Here is an 18,764-nt window from a genome sequence, read left to right on the forward strand (position 1 = left end):
GGTTTGGTTTTCCTGGCTGCCTTCTGCAGCAGTTCTGCTGTCATATACCTTGAGGAGTCCATAGAGCCCGACTCTAGAACCCCTTTGCCTAAGGTGGGAATGCAGTTGCTGTGGAAATACAGATTTCACAGAGTTATAGGACTGCTGTGGCACAACATTTAAGCAAACTCCTCCAAAAAGTCCGGAAGACAGGTGCGTTTAAAGGAAATCCGACAGCATTTAAAAGGGAATCTGAAGTCCTCAGCCTTCAAAAATGACGGGTCCAAACCGAACGTGGACTGGTGGGAGCGGCAGTGGGAAGAGGGTTGAATTTAACACAGCAGCACTTTCCTTCCAAGCTGCCCACCCTGGCAGGAAGGTGGAGGAGCCGCGGCGTTCACGTGAGTGCGGATGGGGCGTTCTCCCGCGGGATGCGGGCAGCCCTTCCTTCCCAGCGCCGGCCGCGCCTGGGCTCCGCAGCGCCGCGCACCGGGCCGGAGCCGCCGCTGGGCCAGCCACGCGGCACCGGGAGAGAAGTTCGGAGCGGTCCTGCTGCCACCGGCACTCCCGGCTGCGGCTGTCCCCGCCTCGGCCAGGCTCTGCCAGCAGGGAACGTGGGCTCCTGCCTCCCTTTGTGCCGAGGGAGCCGTGCGGAGCGATGGAAATGCGGGGCTGCGAAGCACTGCTGTAGCGGGCTGGTTTGGGGCTTTTTCCCCCCTGCCTCCTTTAGTCCTTGAGCAGGGGGGGCGTGCTTGCTGTGGATTCTTTTTGTTTTATCTGAGAATGAGATGCTGGCTGAAAATTGAAGAAATGGCCCTAGAAGAATTGATGCAAAGATTAAATGCGGTTTCCCAGTGCGCTGGTAGGAGGAGCTGCTGGTCTTAAATAATGTGTTGTGTGGATGCTGTTAGTGATTTTGTGGGATTTACAGAAAATCCTGGCAATCCGACTAGCTTTCTTTATGCATGCTCTCATTAATAGGAAAGAGAACATTAAGAGCTTTTGTCAGCAGGTTAAACTTTCATTGATATTAACACTAATTAACATTTTTTTAGTGCTTAATTATTCCTGAAGCATGCTTTAGAACATCATTTTGAGTAGTTGTTAGCCCAGTCATGTACTCTAAATGGGTCTTGATTCCCTTTTTATCTCGGCTGTACCTAAATTGGGGGAGTTACAGATTTTGTGTAGTGAAATGAGTCTGATGTGAAGCAGTGCAAAGCTGAGCTAAGTGTAAGCACTTGCAAGCCAGTATTTTGGGTGGCTCTAAATTGCTTTTCCTTGAGAATGAAGAGTTGCATGAATTAATCGTGGTAAATGTAGTTTTACATCGGTATGGATTAAAAATTAGAGCAGATCTCCATGTTCAGAACTCTCAGGTTTTAGCACTGAAAAAATATTATGAAAATTTCTGAGATTGTTTTATTTGTTGAAAAGGTAAATGCTTGTGTGTTCAAAACTAGAACTGAGAAGCAGTGCACAATGAGGTGATCTTTGATTAGATCTAGGAGTGTTATCCTGGCTATTGCTCATGCAGAGATGTGAACATATTTCAGAATAAAAAGTTACCTGGAAAGACAAGAGAGGTGGTTTTTGCATCTTTTGAAACTGTTTGGTTTGCCCTTTATTCTTGGTTGACAGATTACAGAAGTGTTGCATCTTCTTGTCATGTGAGACAAAACAGTGATTTGAAAATGCAGAATATTATAAGGTATTATTCTTTGCAGTATCAGAACCTGGAATTTATCTTCCCATTTTCCTAGTCCGCTGTTTCCTAAGGGTGACTTTTTAATCTTTTTCAATTTCCATGTGGTGGAAGCAGATAATTAGCAAGATGGCTGATGCTGTAGGCTGATGAACACATAGATTAAAAGACAAATATGGAATGAACAGATCAGTTGTCTCTGTTTTCTTGGACAGGGATAAAAGATATTTTACCTTCTTAACAACATTTGGGGGGGGGAACAAGATTTGATCTGACAAGAACAAGCATTAAATTACAAGTAAAGGTCACATACACATTTTCTCTCCTTCCTTGTCTTTCCTGTTGATTATCTTCCTATTTTCAAAACACGTCTTTATTAAATATCTGGATATTTGTTTCGTTTCCTGTTTTGGTTTTCTGAATGCTTAAGAAGAAAGCCAGACTGATATTTGCTAGGACATACTGTCTGTTGCAGTTTATTTTAGTAATTTGTACATTACTTTTTTCACTCCTGTGAAAATGCTGATCTAGGTTTTTTGTGGCAAGATAAATTTTAAGAACATGTGCTGGATTTGGTTGGGAGTGTGGGAGCCTTTTCCTCCTGAGCTGAAGGAGAGGGAGACTCCAGAGTGGGAGGTTTGCCTGTGACACTGCCTGTGTGTCAGCTGTGCAGCTGCAGGTACACTGTGACCTTCATGTAAGCCTCCAGCAGCCCAAATGCTGTTTTCATACTTGCTGGCAGGTCTGACCATGTGCTGGTTTTAGCTTGTTAAACTTGCATATTTAAAGAAAAAAAAAAGGAGAAAAGGCAGCCTTTACTTTACAGCCAATTTCATATTCATGTGATTTAGCTGGTCCCTCTCCTCCCCCTTCTCTTTCTTTCTCTCTGTTATAATCCTTGTGCAGGTATTCTCAGGCCACAGGCAGCGCTTTTATACAGCCAGTGGTTGTATTTAAAGGTGACTGTTTCAGGTTTCCTTTTTCCTTCCCCCCCTCTCCCTCCCTTGTTGCATTCAGGTTGCTCTGACAGTTGCTCTGTCACTGTCTCCCATTCTTGGGCTGTGCACTGTCCTTGGGTCTAATTGTCCTCTGTCTGCCTTCACAGCGGTTCTGTTGGCTCACAAACCTTTTGCAAGCAAAGATTTCCTTAACAGCCCAAGATCATGTTCAGGCTTTTTCAATATCTGTGCTCAGGAGTAATTAAATGCAGAGGTTCCCCTGGCTTCCCCCGGTACAGCTGTCCACCTTCAGGCATTGAGGGATTTTCTCCTTTGTAGGATTCTAGGGAAAAAAACCCCAAAAACGTGTTCTTCCTTAGCTCATTTTTTTCCCCACTCTGAATTATACTACAGGCAGGCTGAGATTTATCCCAGGCAGTTTTAAGCTTTTGAGTAAGAAGAGGGATTCTAAAACCCTTGAGTGCCAAAGAGAGCAAAGGGGCATGTTAAGAAGGAAAGTCCTTCCACGTTCTGAGGTGTGCTGGTCGTTCCTGTGACTAAGTCAGGGGCCAGAAAGCCTGGAGCAGCTCAGCTCCCAACCTGGCATCTCCCAGTGCCTGAGGTTAGGAAAGGTAAGTCTGGGTGTGTCTGTAATCTTTCACTGTCCTACCAGAACAGCCTCTGTGCCTCTGCTGCTTTCCCACTGGCAAGTCCCTTGTGTCAGTCTGGCACTCACACAACCTTTCTGGGCTACTCATCCCTCACTGCCACACCAGTGCTTGCCTTAGAGATCCTGCTCCCTCTGCTCTGAGCAAATTCTGATTTACTCACATTCCCAGCCCCCGTGGTAAGTTACTGACCTCTCCTTGCTCTCATACCAATGTGAGATCCTCTCCCTGAGTCCCTCGAGTGCCTTCCTGTGCCACAATTCACGAATCTTTCACAGCTTTCTCTGGCAAAGCTTTGATTGATTATTTCTTGTCTTCCTCACCTTCACCTTATTCTCCAACACCTTACATTATCTTCTCCTGCTGGATATACTTAGCTGCCAAAATCATGCACTCTAGTTTAATATTATCATCTGCTTCATATTGCAGCTCTGACTCCTGCTCCACAGTTCAAAATCACCTTATGCCCTACACTTTCCCAACAACTGTGAAGGGTGTTCCCATGGCATCTTTTATTTTTTCCCAGATATGGTCCTCAGTCTTCCTAGCCACTTTCCCTCTATCAAATGGCCACCTGGACTTGGAGGAGCAGAGTCATTGGTTTTGCTTTTCTCATATAAATCCATAAAAGGCAGAAATTATTTAAAGAAATTCTCTGGTTGTTTTTTTTCCCATTAGATTTTTGGAGTTATTTCAGAAAAAAACTCTGAAATTATTATCAATACTGAAAAACAAAATCCTGTTTTTTCCATGTTTATTATTTTGATGGATAATGGCATAATTTCTCTTTATTTGGATTTAGTTTTTATTTTTCTTCTTTTTCAGTCCTGTTGCTGTTTTAAATTCAACCCCCTTCCACAAATTACTCTTTATGGGCAGGATTTCCCCTTCCATGGAGCAGTAGCTCAGAGATGATAAACAGTTCTGACCTGGGACCTTATGGATTGTCCATTTCACTGACTGCTGTGGGGATTCTGCTTAGGACTCCCTTTGCTCTGACACACAAACAGTGTTAAGGCACCAGCTCTCAGTGTCAGCCACTACCCTACATTTGCATCATTTGGAAGCCTTGCAGTGACGTGTTTAATTAGTGCAAACAGGCCATACAAATCTGACATTCTCAACCTTAAGCTTGTGGAAGCCCCACTATAATGGTTTCTTTCCACCTTGGAAAAGTGCCACTATAGCAGCTACCATCTGTTTCCTCTCCTCAAACACAATTTTAATATTGTGCAGAAAGAAGAGACATCTGCAAACCAAAGAAGGAAAACAGGTGGTTCCTCAGTAAATCTGTATGCAGTGCTGGTATTTTAAGTGCAGGTAGCATCCCATAGCCATTTCAGTCACTTTTCAGTAGCTCTGCATTTTCAGTCTTATTCACAGATTGGGCCCAAACTTTACATTACATTTTTCTGGCTTTCTGTTCTTGACAGGCAGACTTTTGAAGCTTTGAAGGCTGGCTCACCTGTCTTGGCAAATCAGGCACAGATGTGGGAGGAAGGGACTCACACACCGTCTCCAAGTACCCAGAATCACTGGGGTGAGTTAGATTATTGCAAGGACAGGAACATCCTCAGGCATACTGAAGGGACGTTTTAAAGTTGTGGGCAGCTGGAAGGACCTGTTCTGTGTGTCTTGTCCTCCCCATTCCTCCACTCTTGTGAGCTTGCCTGCTCTTTCTTACCCTTGTCCTTGGTTCGCTTGATTTTCAACTTCGGGGATTCAAAAAGTGTTTCTCCATGTGGCAGAGTGCTCTGTATGCTTCCATTAATTTGGCAAGCAGGCAGGTCTGAGCATGAAGGCATTGATTTACTACTTGGCAACTTTGTCAGCTTTCTATGTAGCTGGTGAAGTTGGAGAGATCCATGTGAGAGCTCTGAAATCTGCAGGCTATGGGTACGTCCACTGCTCCCAGATGGCCTTTAGTGGTAGTGAGGAATGCCTCTGCTGGAATTAACTTGCTTTCCCTTCCTGACATGAGATTTAAAATTTTATAAATAAGGGTGGGTGCTGCAGTTGAACAGACACAAGCATTTAGGAGTGGATTGCTCATATTTTCTGTGAGGATGCACTGTCAAGGATCCTGGGAGCACCTGCATGGCATCCATTTCTTAGCATATTCTGGCCTAAACCAAACTCTTTATTTTACTACTGAACAGCTGAATCTAGTGAAACTAGTGGGAGAAAGGTTCAGAGATGGCAACAGAATCGTCCTTATCAAAAGGAGCTGGCTGCCTTTTTGGGAATCTGAAAAAAAAATTTTTGATCAACATTAAGGTTGATTACATTTTCTTTTTAACCAAGTATTATTGCTTAAATATTGTGTCCCAAAACACTTCATTCAATAGGGCTTCTTTTTTTTTTTTTTTACATACAACTTCCCCCCCCACTTCAAAAAAAAACCCCACCTATCACTGACTTCATATCCAAAAATAGGTATTAAACAGTAAATGATAGCACATTTAGAATGGCTTTTCAGGGGATTGTGGGGTGCATATTTGTAAGTCTCCTCTTCAGTTTATGGACTTTGGGTATATATACTTAAAGCTTGCAGAGCCAGGAGAGCCCTGCTGGGATTTAAGTACTTAGTGATATGAAAGAAGAAAAAAGCCTTTTCCTTTGATGTGTTTTTATAACCATGGTGTGTCAGAATATTTTCTTGGCAGGAGTGCCTGGCACAGCTGCCTGCCACGCTTCCAACCACAGAATGCCAAGCTGCAAGATTACCTCGTGCATATCAAATAACAGGGAACTACTGCAGAGAGGAAACAGCACAGAGCAGGGACGGAGTGTCTGCATGTAACACAGGCTGAGTTGTCTTCAAGGTGTTGGCTCTCAGCTGATGTGTTGGCCAAAACCTGGGAGTAGGAGGCATTTGGGTCACTCACTTTTTCATTTAATGAAGATCAAGCTAGCTACCTGAGATTTTGTTGTCTGTGTGGCAGCTCAAACAACTTCTTACGATTTTCAGTATCTGAAACACTGCGTTTCAGCTGGAAGTTTGAACCTGCTGTTTTACAATATCTGGCTTAGTTCCATTGTTTCTTTTGTCTTGTCCCATTCAATAGCAGCTCTCATTTCGGACAGAAAGAACAGGATCTTGAATGCTTTTGTATGGATTAATCACTTGTAGGTCTCTTGAGTTAACCCTGCAATACTGCGTTAGCTATTTTGACCTCTCCAGTTACTTATCCCCACAACTATATAGCTCAAGCATGAGCCACTTGGGTCACCACGCATAGGAATGTAGCTTTGTGGTGATGCAAACTGTTTGGAAGTCCAGCCCTTAACATTGCCTTTAACAGCACCAGGGGTGCAGCCTTCTCATGCCTTGTGGAACAGTCAGCCTAAGCACACAGTCCTGGGTGCAGGTAGAGATGGAATCATCATCTTGGAGTTGACTTCCTGCACAGAGTGTGCAGTTTTGGACAATAAATCCCCTTACTTACAGCAGTCTTGGATTTTAGTTATATCCTCAGTCTGCCTCTGCTGTTCTTTTTGTGGCTTTTGAGTTTTTGTAATAATGTTTTCAATTTCTTGATGACTGACAGGAAGTGCTATTTGAGTTGTGGTGTTCCAGAGGCATGGAGCTGGCTGTTGGGCTTCCCACACGGTTCCCTGGAGCAGCAGGGAGTGGGACACGATGAAACCCTTGCTGCAATGAAAAAATGTTAAACTTGGTCACACAAAGCTGTAACTGGCTGTGACTTTCAGCAAGAGAGAAAGCTGAAATGGAGAAGCCTTGTGATAGCTATCCCCAGATGTTTCTACCTTCATGAGAAGGTTGGTGGTGTTTGAGCTTGGTAGGGGCCAATGTGATGGTGTTTTAGGCACTTAAATCACTTTGAGGACACAGGGCAAGGCAGGTTCCTAGTAAAATGTATCACTCAAATTGTGGTGAGCTGATAAAGCACAGTGCAGCATGGTACTGCTAAATTTTGAAGATTTCGGTATGCAGTGCTGCTTGGCAGCAGTCAGCCTTTTTGAAATTGATAATCTGGGCAAACAGGTATTTGGCAAGTTGAGAACTGCACTGCTGTGCAATAAGTAAGCTCCTGTTTTTCACCTGTGCTGTTACTTCCGGGCTGTGCCTGCTGTCACCCTTCCTGTGCTTGAGGCATTTGCTAAGTGACAGTTTTACTAAAAGTCTTTCTGCCTTCAGCATTTCAGGTGGCAGCCAAAAAATTTGCACTGAGAAGTGACTGTCCTAGTTCTTTTAAAGTCTCAATTCTTGTTGAGCCAGAAATGTATCTTCCTTTTCCTTCAATTCCTGCCTATCATCTGATGGATTTAAAGGGAGGGTGTCTTTGCATGCGAAACACCAAGTTAATTTATATAAATAGCAAATGATAATAATACACGTAGCTGATTTTAAAAATTACTCTTCAGGCTACAACCTTCATTGTATCAAATAATAAACTGCAGGCTTTTTTGTAAACACTCCTGTGTCTGGCTTCTGAGATGAACAAACTTGTTTCCCTTGGTCACTATTTTGTCCTGGGCTGCTGGTTTTCTCTCCCAAGTAACCCTATGGTTAGGTTAACTAACCATATTTAGCTGGTCATTTGAGGTTATCTCATGTCACATGCCTTGTGTTTGAACAAGAGCTTTGTAAAACCAGTCTGGTATCAGCTTTTGGCCCATGAATCACATGAACCATGCGTTGTGTGACTGGTTTGTTTCCTCTTTCTGCATTTACCTTGCGTGTGTTGCTGCAGGCATGATGCCTACTGGAGCAACTGCCATGGAAAGGCCCTGCCAAACTGAAATCTCCTTACGGCTCTGTATCCTGCTCCCGTGGAATATTTGTAATTGAATTGGTTGTTCTCTATTTCCATTATCTTAACATTTGCAATTTTCAGATTTACTGTAGTGAAGAGCGTAATTTGGTAATTCACGTGGTGAGGTGAAAGCTGAGTGGGTTTTCCTGATTCCCTGTCTGCCCCTGGGAAGTGCCTGAACTCTCTCAGGCAGGTGTCTCAGGTGTGGGAGGGAGGACAGAATTTACCCATCTTGTATCCTCTTGTTGATACATATATGAATTTCTTTATCCGAACACCGGGTAATTCTTCTGCTGGCTTTTGTTTTCAATTTCCAGCTGAGTCTGGAACTTGTTTGTTATTACCAAATGGATTTATAAAAGGAAGCTTGATGCTTTCTTACTTAGCATTTCACTTTTTTGAGACACTTTATTCAGCCTTTCAGCATGTTTTTAATGGCAAAGTGCATTTATATAAAATACACTATTCTTGTTATATTATAACAAGAATATAACACTATTCTTGTTATATTATAACTTAAAAACAAAATTAAAGCTCTCACCCAAACATTCAGTGAAATAAAGTAGATAGGAAAGAATGTTTCTGTTTGGGAAAGGAATTTTTCCAGCTTACTTTGAGGACTGTTGACAATGGGAGAAGGGGAAAGATGGGCTAAGGAAGCAAAACAGGTGTGTTTGGTTATGCAGCTTGGATGAGAACCAAAAGCTGGCAGAAATGAGGTGATATAAAAAGGTTCTCTGGATGTTTTGCTCATAGATGGGCATTTAGTAGGTCATGAAGCTGGGTCTGCATAATACACTGTCTGAAAAATAATAACTTTATGTTCAGTACTTAAGCTGGAATATGACCTACATTCACAGAATCACAAGAGTGATGAAAATTCATCATCATTACTTAATTCATGCTTGAGCATATGCCAGGCTCTAATTATGAGATAGGTCCAGTCTGCTCAAGACCCAGACATTTACTGTGATCCTGGCACAAGTGATTTTGTTGAGGACAGCCACAGTAAAAAATTCCATTTCTGGGTTCTGTGCAACAGCTGCTGAGGCTGCAAGTGCCCTGTGGGCACTGGAGTTCTGATAGTAGAGATTTGAAGGTAAAGAGGGGCAAAGAGCATCTGAGTGCACTGGAGGGATCAAAAGGAAGCCATTAAAGCTGCTGAGGGTTTTCAAAATGCTGCCAACAGCTGACAGGAAAATTAAAAAAGGATCTTTCCACATCAGGTAAATCATTTGTGAAGTAAAGGTAAGAAAAACAATACAAAACAACACATAGCATTTTTAGCTTTCTAATTCCATACTTTCGTCCTTCCCTTCTGCTGAGTCTCTTCAGTGCTTCTTACTCCCAGCTGATGCTTTACTTGCCTTTCAAGGACATTGCAATCTGCATCTGACTTCAGTGCCATCATTGTTTCAAAGTCAATTCCTTTGAAAATTGTATACCTGAATTTCTTTGAGACCACAATGCCTGGAGTGGGAGAGGGATATTAATAGAAACTGCTTCTCTCTGTTGTTGTATGAAGACAGAAGATGAACTATTTCAGTGTGACAGTGGGAGGTGTTTTTCAAAGCAATTGTTTACATTTTTGATCTAACAGGAAATTAAAAAGGTCTGGGTGGCACAGAGAGCTGCCATAATTTTGCAGAAGGAGAGGAAAGGTGCGCATTAAATGCTACATTGCTAATTTTGCAAGGTGTGCTCAGCAACTATCCAAGTTAAAGTAGTACTAACAGTTCCCACTCAGCCTTCAGAAAATCAGGAAGAAACTTTGCAGCATCCTACCACATGCCTTTTAACACATGGAAACAGAACAATTACTCTGAGCTTTATTTGATACTCTTTTTAAACACCCTCGAACCTCACAATGATTCTTTTGGGATAATGGTGTAGGGCTGAATTCTGTAAAGACTCTGCCTGACATTCGTATGACACTGCAGGGAACTCTTATTGGAGCTGGTGGGAAGAGGCAGGATTTAAATTTTATCCCCAAAGGAGGGTGAGAGTTTAGAGATCCAAGAGTAGTTTGAAGGGAAATGCAGGTATTTGAGACAGTCCTGATGTGTGACTGCCAAGGCAGGAAGGGATGTGGGTGTTGCCATTTGGCACTTGGATTGCGGAGAAGCCCCTCCTGTTCCCCCACATTCCCTCAGGAGTTCCTCTCCCATCCTTTCCCATCAAGTAGCTCCTGACTTTCTGCACGTGGCCATTCCCTGAGCTGCAGCGTGGCTGGTGGCTCTTTGGTGTGCATCCTGCCTGAGAAGGAAAGCAGGAGCAGGCAGTGCTACGAGACAGAGCAGCCTTCCCACTCACCAGTATCACCACCACCCTGGACCAGCAGTCTCGCTGGTTTGACAACCAGTCTGCAAGTTTCCCTGACATGTGAGACATGTGATGCATGGCTGGTACAGAGAGCTAGACCTGTGTCCTTAAATAGCAACAAATGTAGTTTATAATATTCAATTTCAAAGATACTCACGGAAGAGAAGGCAGCAAGACGTGTACATCCACTCTCGACTCTTTCCTAACTCTTTTCTCTGCTGCCTGCTCCTGGCAGCAGATCAGCTGTGGGTCAGCCTTACAGAGGGGTGTTTTTGCTATTTAGGCTCTGTGGGTTTCTCACAAGCCTTGCCACCTGTGTGCTGCTCTCTTGTGCAGGGAGCAGGGCCATGCTGGGTGCTGTGCTGGGGGTTTGCAGATCTTGTTTCTCCACAGACCCTGCCCCACAGCCTGTCTGGGATTGCAAGGGCTGCCCTGTCCATCAGGGCCCCTTTATCCCATAGCGATCAGAGTGCTTCACAAGTAGCTGCTCTGGCTACAATTTACTGGAGTCAAAAAGTACTCAGGAAAACGTTATTAGAAGTGTCTGGGTTGATTTTGTAGCATCGTTAATGCTGGAGACCTCAGACTTTGAAAATTATCAGTGCATTGGTAATTGCAGAGAGAAGAGCTTAGTTTAACAGTTTATGCCTTTAAAAGGAATTTTGAGGGTCAAAGCCTGATTTTTAAAATGTATTGCTAATAACATGTTAAGCAATGAATTAGTAAATTACTAAGCTATGAACAAATAAAATTGTGTTTGTTTTAAAGGCTGGTCATTTGCTCTGCTCCGTTTTTTTTACAGCCTGCCAAGCCCTTTGCTGGTGAGCTATACTGCTCTGGACAGATCCCTGCCTCGAGTAACTTGTTATCTGTATTTGACACAGCAGAAAAGGAAACATCAGACAAGCGTGGTGGAATTGATGAGGGAGAGAGGGAGGAACATTCCCAGCAGAAATAAGGTCAGGCACATCACTGCACAGTGCTGCCAGTGAGCTTCAAGCAGTGGTTTTGTTTGGGAAAATAAGGGGGGTGTGCCCCACGGTATCTCTTGACAGGGCTGTCCTCTGCTAGCAGAGGTGAGAGTCTGGCTGTGGCTCCTGCCCAGCTCAGTCACCAGGGTTTCCTTTCCTAGAGGTGAGGTGAGGTGGGATGGGAGGGAGCAGGGTGAGGCAGAGCTTGGCACTTGTGCATCCCCTCCCTGATAAAGTCAGGGCACGGCAAGGGTGGGAGCTCAGGGGAGCAGCAACACCCATCTCATCCGGAGGCAGCCTGGGAGGCGTCTGACCAGCGCGACTCTGCATAAACTCGGATATCTGGGCTGCTACCTGGTCTTGTTCTTCACCTCAGCTGCTTCTGTCAGCAAGCAACCAACATTATGTTATGAAGAGTTAAGACATGAAATAGCATTTTTGCTCTAATGTTTTAGTTTCCATCTTTGTAGCTTTGCCCCCCCACTATATTTTAAAAAATTGTTTGAAAAATGATGTAAAATATCACATTTCGCCATAATTGATGCAAAGTTATGGGTTTGTATGGTGTAGAGCAAACACTTGGTGAGCTCGTTAGGTTCTGACAGCTGTTAGATGTCCAGTCAACAGAACTGCAGTTTCCATAAACAAAAGTTTCTAACGTCAAGCAGCAGTTTGACTGCTATTAATAAACCATGTTGCTGCTGCCTAATAAATGAGACATTTTAAAAAACCCAAACAAAAAACCCAACAGCAATAATTTTTAATAAAGTTTTTGATTTTTTAAGGTTTTTCAAAACAGTGATCCCAAACCACTTTCTAAGCACGCTATTTTCCCTCCCTTGCCTTCGGCTTCCCATGGTTTCTCTTGTCTTGTATCAGGTGAGAGATGGGTGCCTTGCAGGGGTTTGAACCATTAAACTGGTGGTTGATTAAACAGAAATTTGCCTTTTTTTTTTTTTTTTTTTTTTTTTTTGAGGAGAGAGAACTGTGCTCACTGTCGTATCTGCAGCCTGCCCTGCCCCATCCTGAGGTCATTTGATTTGGGCTGATACCAGGGCAAGAGTGAGAACACAAGGCCATGGCACTGGAGGAGCAGGGCTGGGCCATGACTGCTCCTTCACTAGCAGTCTGCAGTTAATTAAGAGGAGAAATGGTGGAACTCTTGTGACCATCTCCCTTAATTTGTGTTTCCTGGATAACTGAATCAAGTACCATCATCTCTTTAGAAGTTTACTGTCTTGGTTAACTTCAGATCTGAATGGGTATTGAATGTTATGGCTGTTGGTTTGCTGCCTGGTCTGTTTGTTACCGTACTGCAGGTGCTTGATTTCTGCAGAGATCTGCCCATTAAGCCCAGTTTCTCAACTGAGTCTTTTCACTTCTTGGTGCATGCCTCTGTCAAGATTTAATTGAATTTTGAGCTCACCAGTTATCCTGGAGTTTATTTCAGTAGGTGTAGTATCAGACTCCAAGTCTTCCATGTTGTGTGAAGTAGAAACATTTTGGTTCATTCTGTCCCCTGTCTGTAACTAATTTCAAGGTGTGATATCTGCACACAGTTTGTTTTCACACAAGATTTTGTTTGATTGCTGTGAAAGGTAGAAATAGTTACATTTTTTATACTACCACTTATCCAATTTTTAATTTTTTAATTTTTTCACACCTCTTAAAACAAATAGATGATGTGTTAAGCAATATTTTACTTTGAAGATCAAAAGTGTGTAGTTAGAAATGACAAGGAAATTCAGATTCTAGTATGTATAAACCAATACCAAAATTTCTTCAAGTGCTACATTTTTAACTCACCTTGTGAGTAAATAGGATTGAAGTGCCACCAGTGACTGACTTAGACTCTATTTCCTTTGCATTTTCGTCTTGCACTGTCTAAAGAAACAAATGTCATGGGATGGTGGTCTGGGAAGGCACAAGGCTGAAAGCTGAGTGTGCACATTGAGTCAAAAAAGCAACATTTTGTTGTGACTTTCATTTTTCTTTCTTTCTGTGGTTCAGTTTATCAGTTTACAGATTTGCCTTAGCTGAGTCCAAAATCAGAGAAAAAGGTTTGCTTAAACTAGAGACAAAATGTACATTACATAAGTAGCAACTTTCAAGTAAATAATCAGCTGCAATGATAAGAGCTAGAAGTATTTTTTTTAATGAGACATCTTTTTTGATTTTTTCCAAGCCATCTATTGAGAGCTTCAAATATTAAGATTTGCCATTTGTCCCAGAAAAAAAACATTGATTGTTGTGGCAGCTATTTGCTGTTTTTCTGGCCTTGATATGAAACATACTTATAAGATGCTTGTGTTTTCATTTAGAAGTCTATATTCATAGCAAACTTATTTTTCAGTGCTAAATTATTAATCTTAAATGTTATCTGAGAACATTTTGGTCATTTACTGGTTATTAACTTTTATTATAATTTATAATATTTGTAAAGTTAATGTGAGATATGTATTTTTATACTTTGTGTCAGCTATCAATTCTTGTGTTGCAGTTTGATGAGAATATATTCAAGCTCTTACATTTAGTTTTTCCATTGGAAAAGTGCCTTAAATCATGGAATTGAGGCATGAGATTTATTCTGAAAAGGAAACAAGGTACATCTAGGTTTGTATGACTGCCCAGTGTTTGCTCCTTTGAGGTCTTTGGTGGTTTTTTACTCTGTCTGCTCTAAGATCATGAAAGAGTAGGTCTCTCACCCAAGGCATTGTGTTTTATACTTTATTAAAAATTGCACCCCATAAACTATCAAAACTTATCAAAATAAGCAGTAGTTATATTATTTCTTAATATGATTTGTTGCTTGCACATGTGCACTCCCCCTCTATCCCTGCCTGCATGCTAGGGAGGGTTTCTGTGTCGATGCAATATGAACAGGATGATTCCAAGTGTTCCTCACCTGTTTTCTCTGAGACACTACAGCACAGCAGCTACTCCAAGTGAAGCATCAGTCCCCAGCATGGAGCAGGAAGCACAGGGGCATTCTGGCAAAGCCAGAAGCAGTTTCCTTTGCATGGTAGAGGTGCTTTCTGCTCTCCTCAGAGTCCTGAGAGGTTAACTCTCATCCTGGCCTCTGCTCCTGTTACTGCTGTCCTAAGCAGGTCCCTCCTCAGGTCTCCTGCCTGAGGTCCATCTGTGCACCCAGGCTCACACCACACCTCCCCTCCAGTGCCTGTATCTCCTCTGCCCTCACTCCCTTCAGTCCCAGCTGTCCCTCCTCAGTACCAAGTTCCTTTCCTCCCACAGGCTTCCTTGTGGTGTCTCCTTTCACTAGAAGTTGACTCTGTCCAGCCTCCTCCCCATTTTGTTGCAGTCTCACTGACCAGCCTTACCCAAGCTGAGGGCTGGTGTCCACCCTGTGCCAGCAGCCCCGTGTTCTGTGCAGGGCATCCTTCTACCTCCCACACCTGGTGGTTTTTCTGCCAGTGAGAGGAGGCAGGGGCTTGCATCAGGGTGAGCTCCAGACCACACTGAGTGTTTCTGGGGAGGTGTGGCAAGCCCCAAGGCTGCAGGTGCTTTAACCCCTTCATTTGCTGTCGTTCCACCAGAGCTTATGTGCTGAACACCCTGTGGATGGAAAACTACCTTCTGGCTGTGGTGGAGCTGCCTGTAGGTGCTCAGAGGGGTTCCTGCTGAACTTAAAGTCAGTGACATGCCAGAAGAGTTTGTCAGAAACAGAGGGTAGAAGAATGCTAACACAGTGTGGATAAGATGTGTCTGCTTTTTAGGACATGGAAGAAGCAGATCCTAGGTCTTTACTGCTGTAGAATATTGCATCACCCAGCACCTAACAATAAATACTACTTTCGGGGGTCCTTTATTGGAAGGGCCCCCTTCAGAAAAGAAAGGAGATCTTGTTCTGCCAATCCTTTAATGACTATGTGTCTCTGTGTGCATTCAGGGGAAGGGGGGGTTCAGATAGACAGATGAATTTTAACAGTAGGTCTTTGTGTGAAATATATGCACATTAAGAAAGAAATATATTTTAAATCAGTTTTCAAGAAGAATGTGAAGTTATGGGGGGTGGGGGTGTGGGGGGAAGTGTAGTCATATTTTGTTCTGCTTTGCAGTTTTTTTGTAGAAAATACTTAGAGCATGGTGCTTCAAAAGTATTTCCATTTTCCAAACCTATTTCTGGTTAAGTTTTATTTGAAGGAAGTTGTTCAGCTGCATGTATAAGGCAGTAAATACATTTAGAAAGCTAAAATTAGGAGGAATTCTGTTTGCTGTTCTTGTCTTCATCATGTGTAGAGGTTATTTGGAGTTGTATAAAAATTCAGCAGTTTAATAGTAGTTCTTTATTTCTTGAGCACCAAAATAAGAAGACATAATCTTTTATTCAAGCAAACTGAATAGGGTTGGTAATTGAAGACTTGAGAATTTAGGATTTGTTTGTGGGTTTATAGCACTGTTCACCCATTACAAATGAATTTGTAATTTATTCTCCCAGTCTGTGATAACCTAATCACCTGCCAACACTTGACAGTTCTGCACACTCATGATTTATTCAATTCCATCTTTCTAAAGCATGGAACAAGGTTTGAATTGCATTTTGTGAAGAATTTTGCCAGCAGGGCAACGGAGCCCTGTTAAATTTTTTGATTCCTTCATTTGCAGACAGAAACTGCTTCAGCTGGTAGCTCTGAAGTTTGTACAAACTTCGGAGCTACCTTAAATACATTTGCTTTAGCCTTTTATTATGCCTGAAAAAATCAACACAAACTTGAAGATTACTTTTCTCTCCTTAGACAAAGGACTTTGGCTGTCATGCCTATTGTTTTTGTACTTTCTAACAACTGTTAAATATATGATGCACCATTTATCTGCCTGCGTGTGTGTACAACTTGTAAATAATTTAATGTTTTACTTTATCACTTGGCCTCTTCGCATAACTCTAAAATGAGGAAGATAAAATTCTGCTGAATTATTAATTCACTAGGAATTGCAACAACCGACGTAAATTAAGCAGGGAAAATGGTTCCCTTTTCCTCTGTGGGAATCAAAGCAGTGAGCACAACTGAATAACAGCAAGGGAGCTAAATGGACCAGATGATTATAGACTAATTTAGATTGCAAAGGGCTTCTGTGGGTATCATCTTGTCCAATCACCAGCTCAAAACTAATCTGCTTATTAGAGACATGCTTGGTTGAATCTTGAATGTGTCCAACAGTGAAGATGATCCAGGATGGAGGGGTTCAGGAGTCTCCTGTGTCCATGGGTACATAGACAGGGCATATCAGATCTGTTGCCTGGCTGGCTTGGTGCCACCTGCTTGGTGGTACTCTGCAGTGTTAGAAGTTTTCCTGCAGGTTGAAACCTTTGCAGCAAGGTGTACAGGTGCTCCAGTGTCACTGTGGCAAAGAGGAAAATTTTGCAGTTCGCTCTAAATGGATCGAGGCACAGTGACTCTATGATGGCTTCTAGGTCTTGCAACTTAAAGTAATTTGTGTCAATTTTTGTAGTAGCCATTTGGTTTTTAGTTATTTACTGTGGGGTTTTTACTTTTGCCATATGCATGTAGTGTATATCGTAGTAGTCATCACAGATTGCTTTAAATGTTTAAAGATAATTAAATGATTGTACGTAGGGAAATGTGGTGAGATAGTATTAGTATCCAGGACAGCAGCAAAGTCCAGGCATGTAGCTGCAAAGCAGAGCAGAGTATAATTTGTGGTTTAATGAAGAACCTTATAAAGTAAAGTTAGACCTGTGTTCTGCAAAATTTCTGCACTCAGTAGCAGCCCTATTCTTTGACACTACTTTGGTTTTGATCTGAATTTATTTTGCTTCAAGAGCAGCTGGGGAGTTCTGAAATTTTTGAGTGTTGTATATATTTAACATGAACTGCAGTATCTATCCTTTTTTTTGTTTTGTTTTCTTACCTGCTTCTCACTCCTGGGATATAGGTGGGAATCCCATACCTTCTTCTGAAGGAGAAAGTCAGTTTACGTAATGCTTTCCAAATGCCCTGCTTGTATTTAATAATACAAAATAAAAAATATCCCAGGCAGACCTGTACATAACTGGGGCTGGTGGCCTACACATCACAAATCTGAGCAAAGATTACTCCTATGACCATGTTCCTGATTTGTGTTGGATTGCACAAGGAAAGGACCAGTTCCCTAGGTGGTCCTGTCCTTGGGGTTGGCATTCCACTACTGATTCTTGAACATCCTGCTCTGCTAACTGTTGTCAGCCACCCAGGTGAAATCCTGGACATTGTTTGGGAAGCAAATGACTTTTTCTGTGGGGAAGATGGGATGTTTGCAGAGACACATTTTAAATGCACAGAGAAAGTATATATGACATGGTGGATGGAGTAATTGTCACCTGGAAGAGATGCCAGCTTTCTGGAGCAGATCACCCTCCTTAAACATCCCTACTGCTGCATCCCTGAGACCAGGTCCTTAGTATAAGTCTTTTAGTGGGAGCACTTGTGCCCCTCTTCCTCAATAGTTCCATCTTCAGCGTCATCATCATCTTCTTCAAACTGTGGTTGATTAAGTCAGTTTGGTGATGAAGAGTGAAGCAATGGGAAAATGTTTTTAGTGATCAAACTTTCCAGAAACACATCCTTAACAGACAGCAGAGAATGCCTGTGTAACATTTCTTCTGTATAAAAAAAGGAACACATAAAAACTGCTGTCACAGTGCTGTCTTTACTGACAGCATTTAGAATGTCTGGAAAAAATTAATCTGTGAATCCAAATGTAACAAAGGAGATCAAAATTTGGGAGGGAGAAAGGAACTATTAACTGGAATTAATCTTTGGTTTTATGGCTCTACAGCTATGGGGACCCACACAGTGTGTCCTCTGCAGGCTTTAGTCACATCAGAGAATATGCTGGCTAAGGTGTAACTTATGATTTTTTTGGTAATGTCTTGACTTTTCCTTTCGCAGTAGCTTACATATGAATAATGTTATTTCCCCCAGTATTTCCATGCTGTATGTCAAGAGGAGCCATGATTTCATCACTGCCTGTTTCTACTTTGTATATTTAATTTACAAAATCTTCAGTGTCTTTCAACACATTTTGATGTGTAATAATTTTTTTGGCAATTGTAACTCCAATGATGTATTTACCCATTGTGCCTTTATTTGGATTTTAAGTGTACAGCCATAAATAGACATTATTTATGCTATTAGTGCTATTTTATTTTATTTATGCAATAGTGCTATTTTATTAAATCATGTGAACATCTCAGCTGAAGAATCCAAGCACAAGCACATTTTGCAATACTATTTTAGGAAATATTAATTTAATAATGCATCCAACCTGGAAATCAATGGTTACTAACCATTTCATCAGCTTTCCACATGCCCCTTTGTGTACCATCATATTTGACTTCTTCAACCAGAAGCCACATCACGTGTCTCTGCTTGTCCTACCTG

The 18,764-nt window shown here is 42.2% G+C and overlaps 1 protein-coding gene across 2 annotated transcripts in view; it reads left to right on the forward strand.

Moving 5' to 3' along the window:
• Positions 1-747: 747 nt before the first annotated feature.
• The window catches only part of MCF2L (MCF.2 cell line derived transforming sequence like), a 123,767-nt gene continuing 105,750 nt past the window's right edge, over positions 748-18,764 (forward strand). For both annotated transcript variants that reach the window (XM_041418049.1, XM_041418051.1), the window contains exon 1: positions 748-841. In XM_041418049.1, coding sequence (XP_041273983.1) covers positions 763-841 — 79 coding nt within the window. In that variant the 5' untranslated portion in view covers positions 748-762. The remainder of the gene's footprint in view (positions 842-18,764) is intronic.

The sequence above is a fragment of the Onychostruthus taczanowskii genome, unplaced genomic scaffold (genome assembly GCF_017590055.1).
Source record: "Onychostruthus taczanowskii isolate IOZ18803 unplaced genomic scaffold, ASM1759005v1 scaffold58, whole genome shotgun sequence".
Lineage (NCBI taxonomy): Eukaryota > Metazoa > Chordata > Aves > Passeriformes > Passeridae > Onychostruthus > Onychostruthus taczanowskii.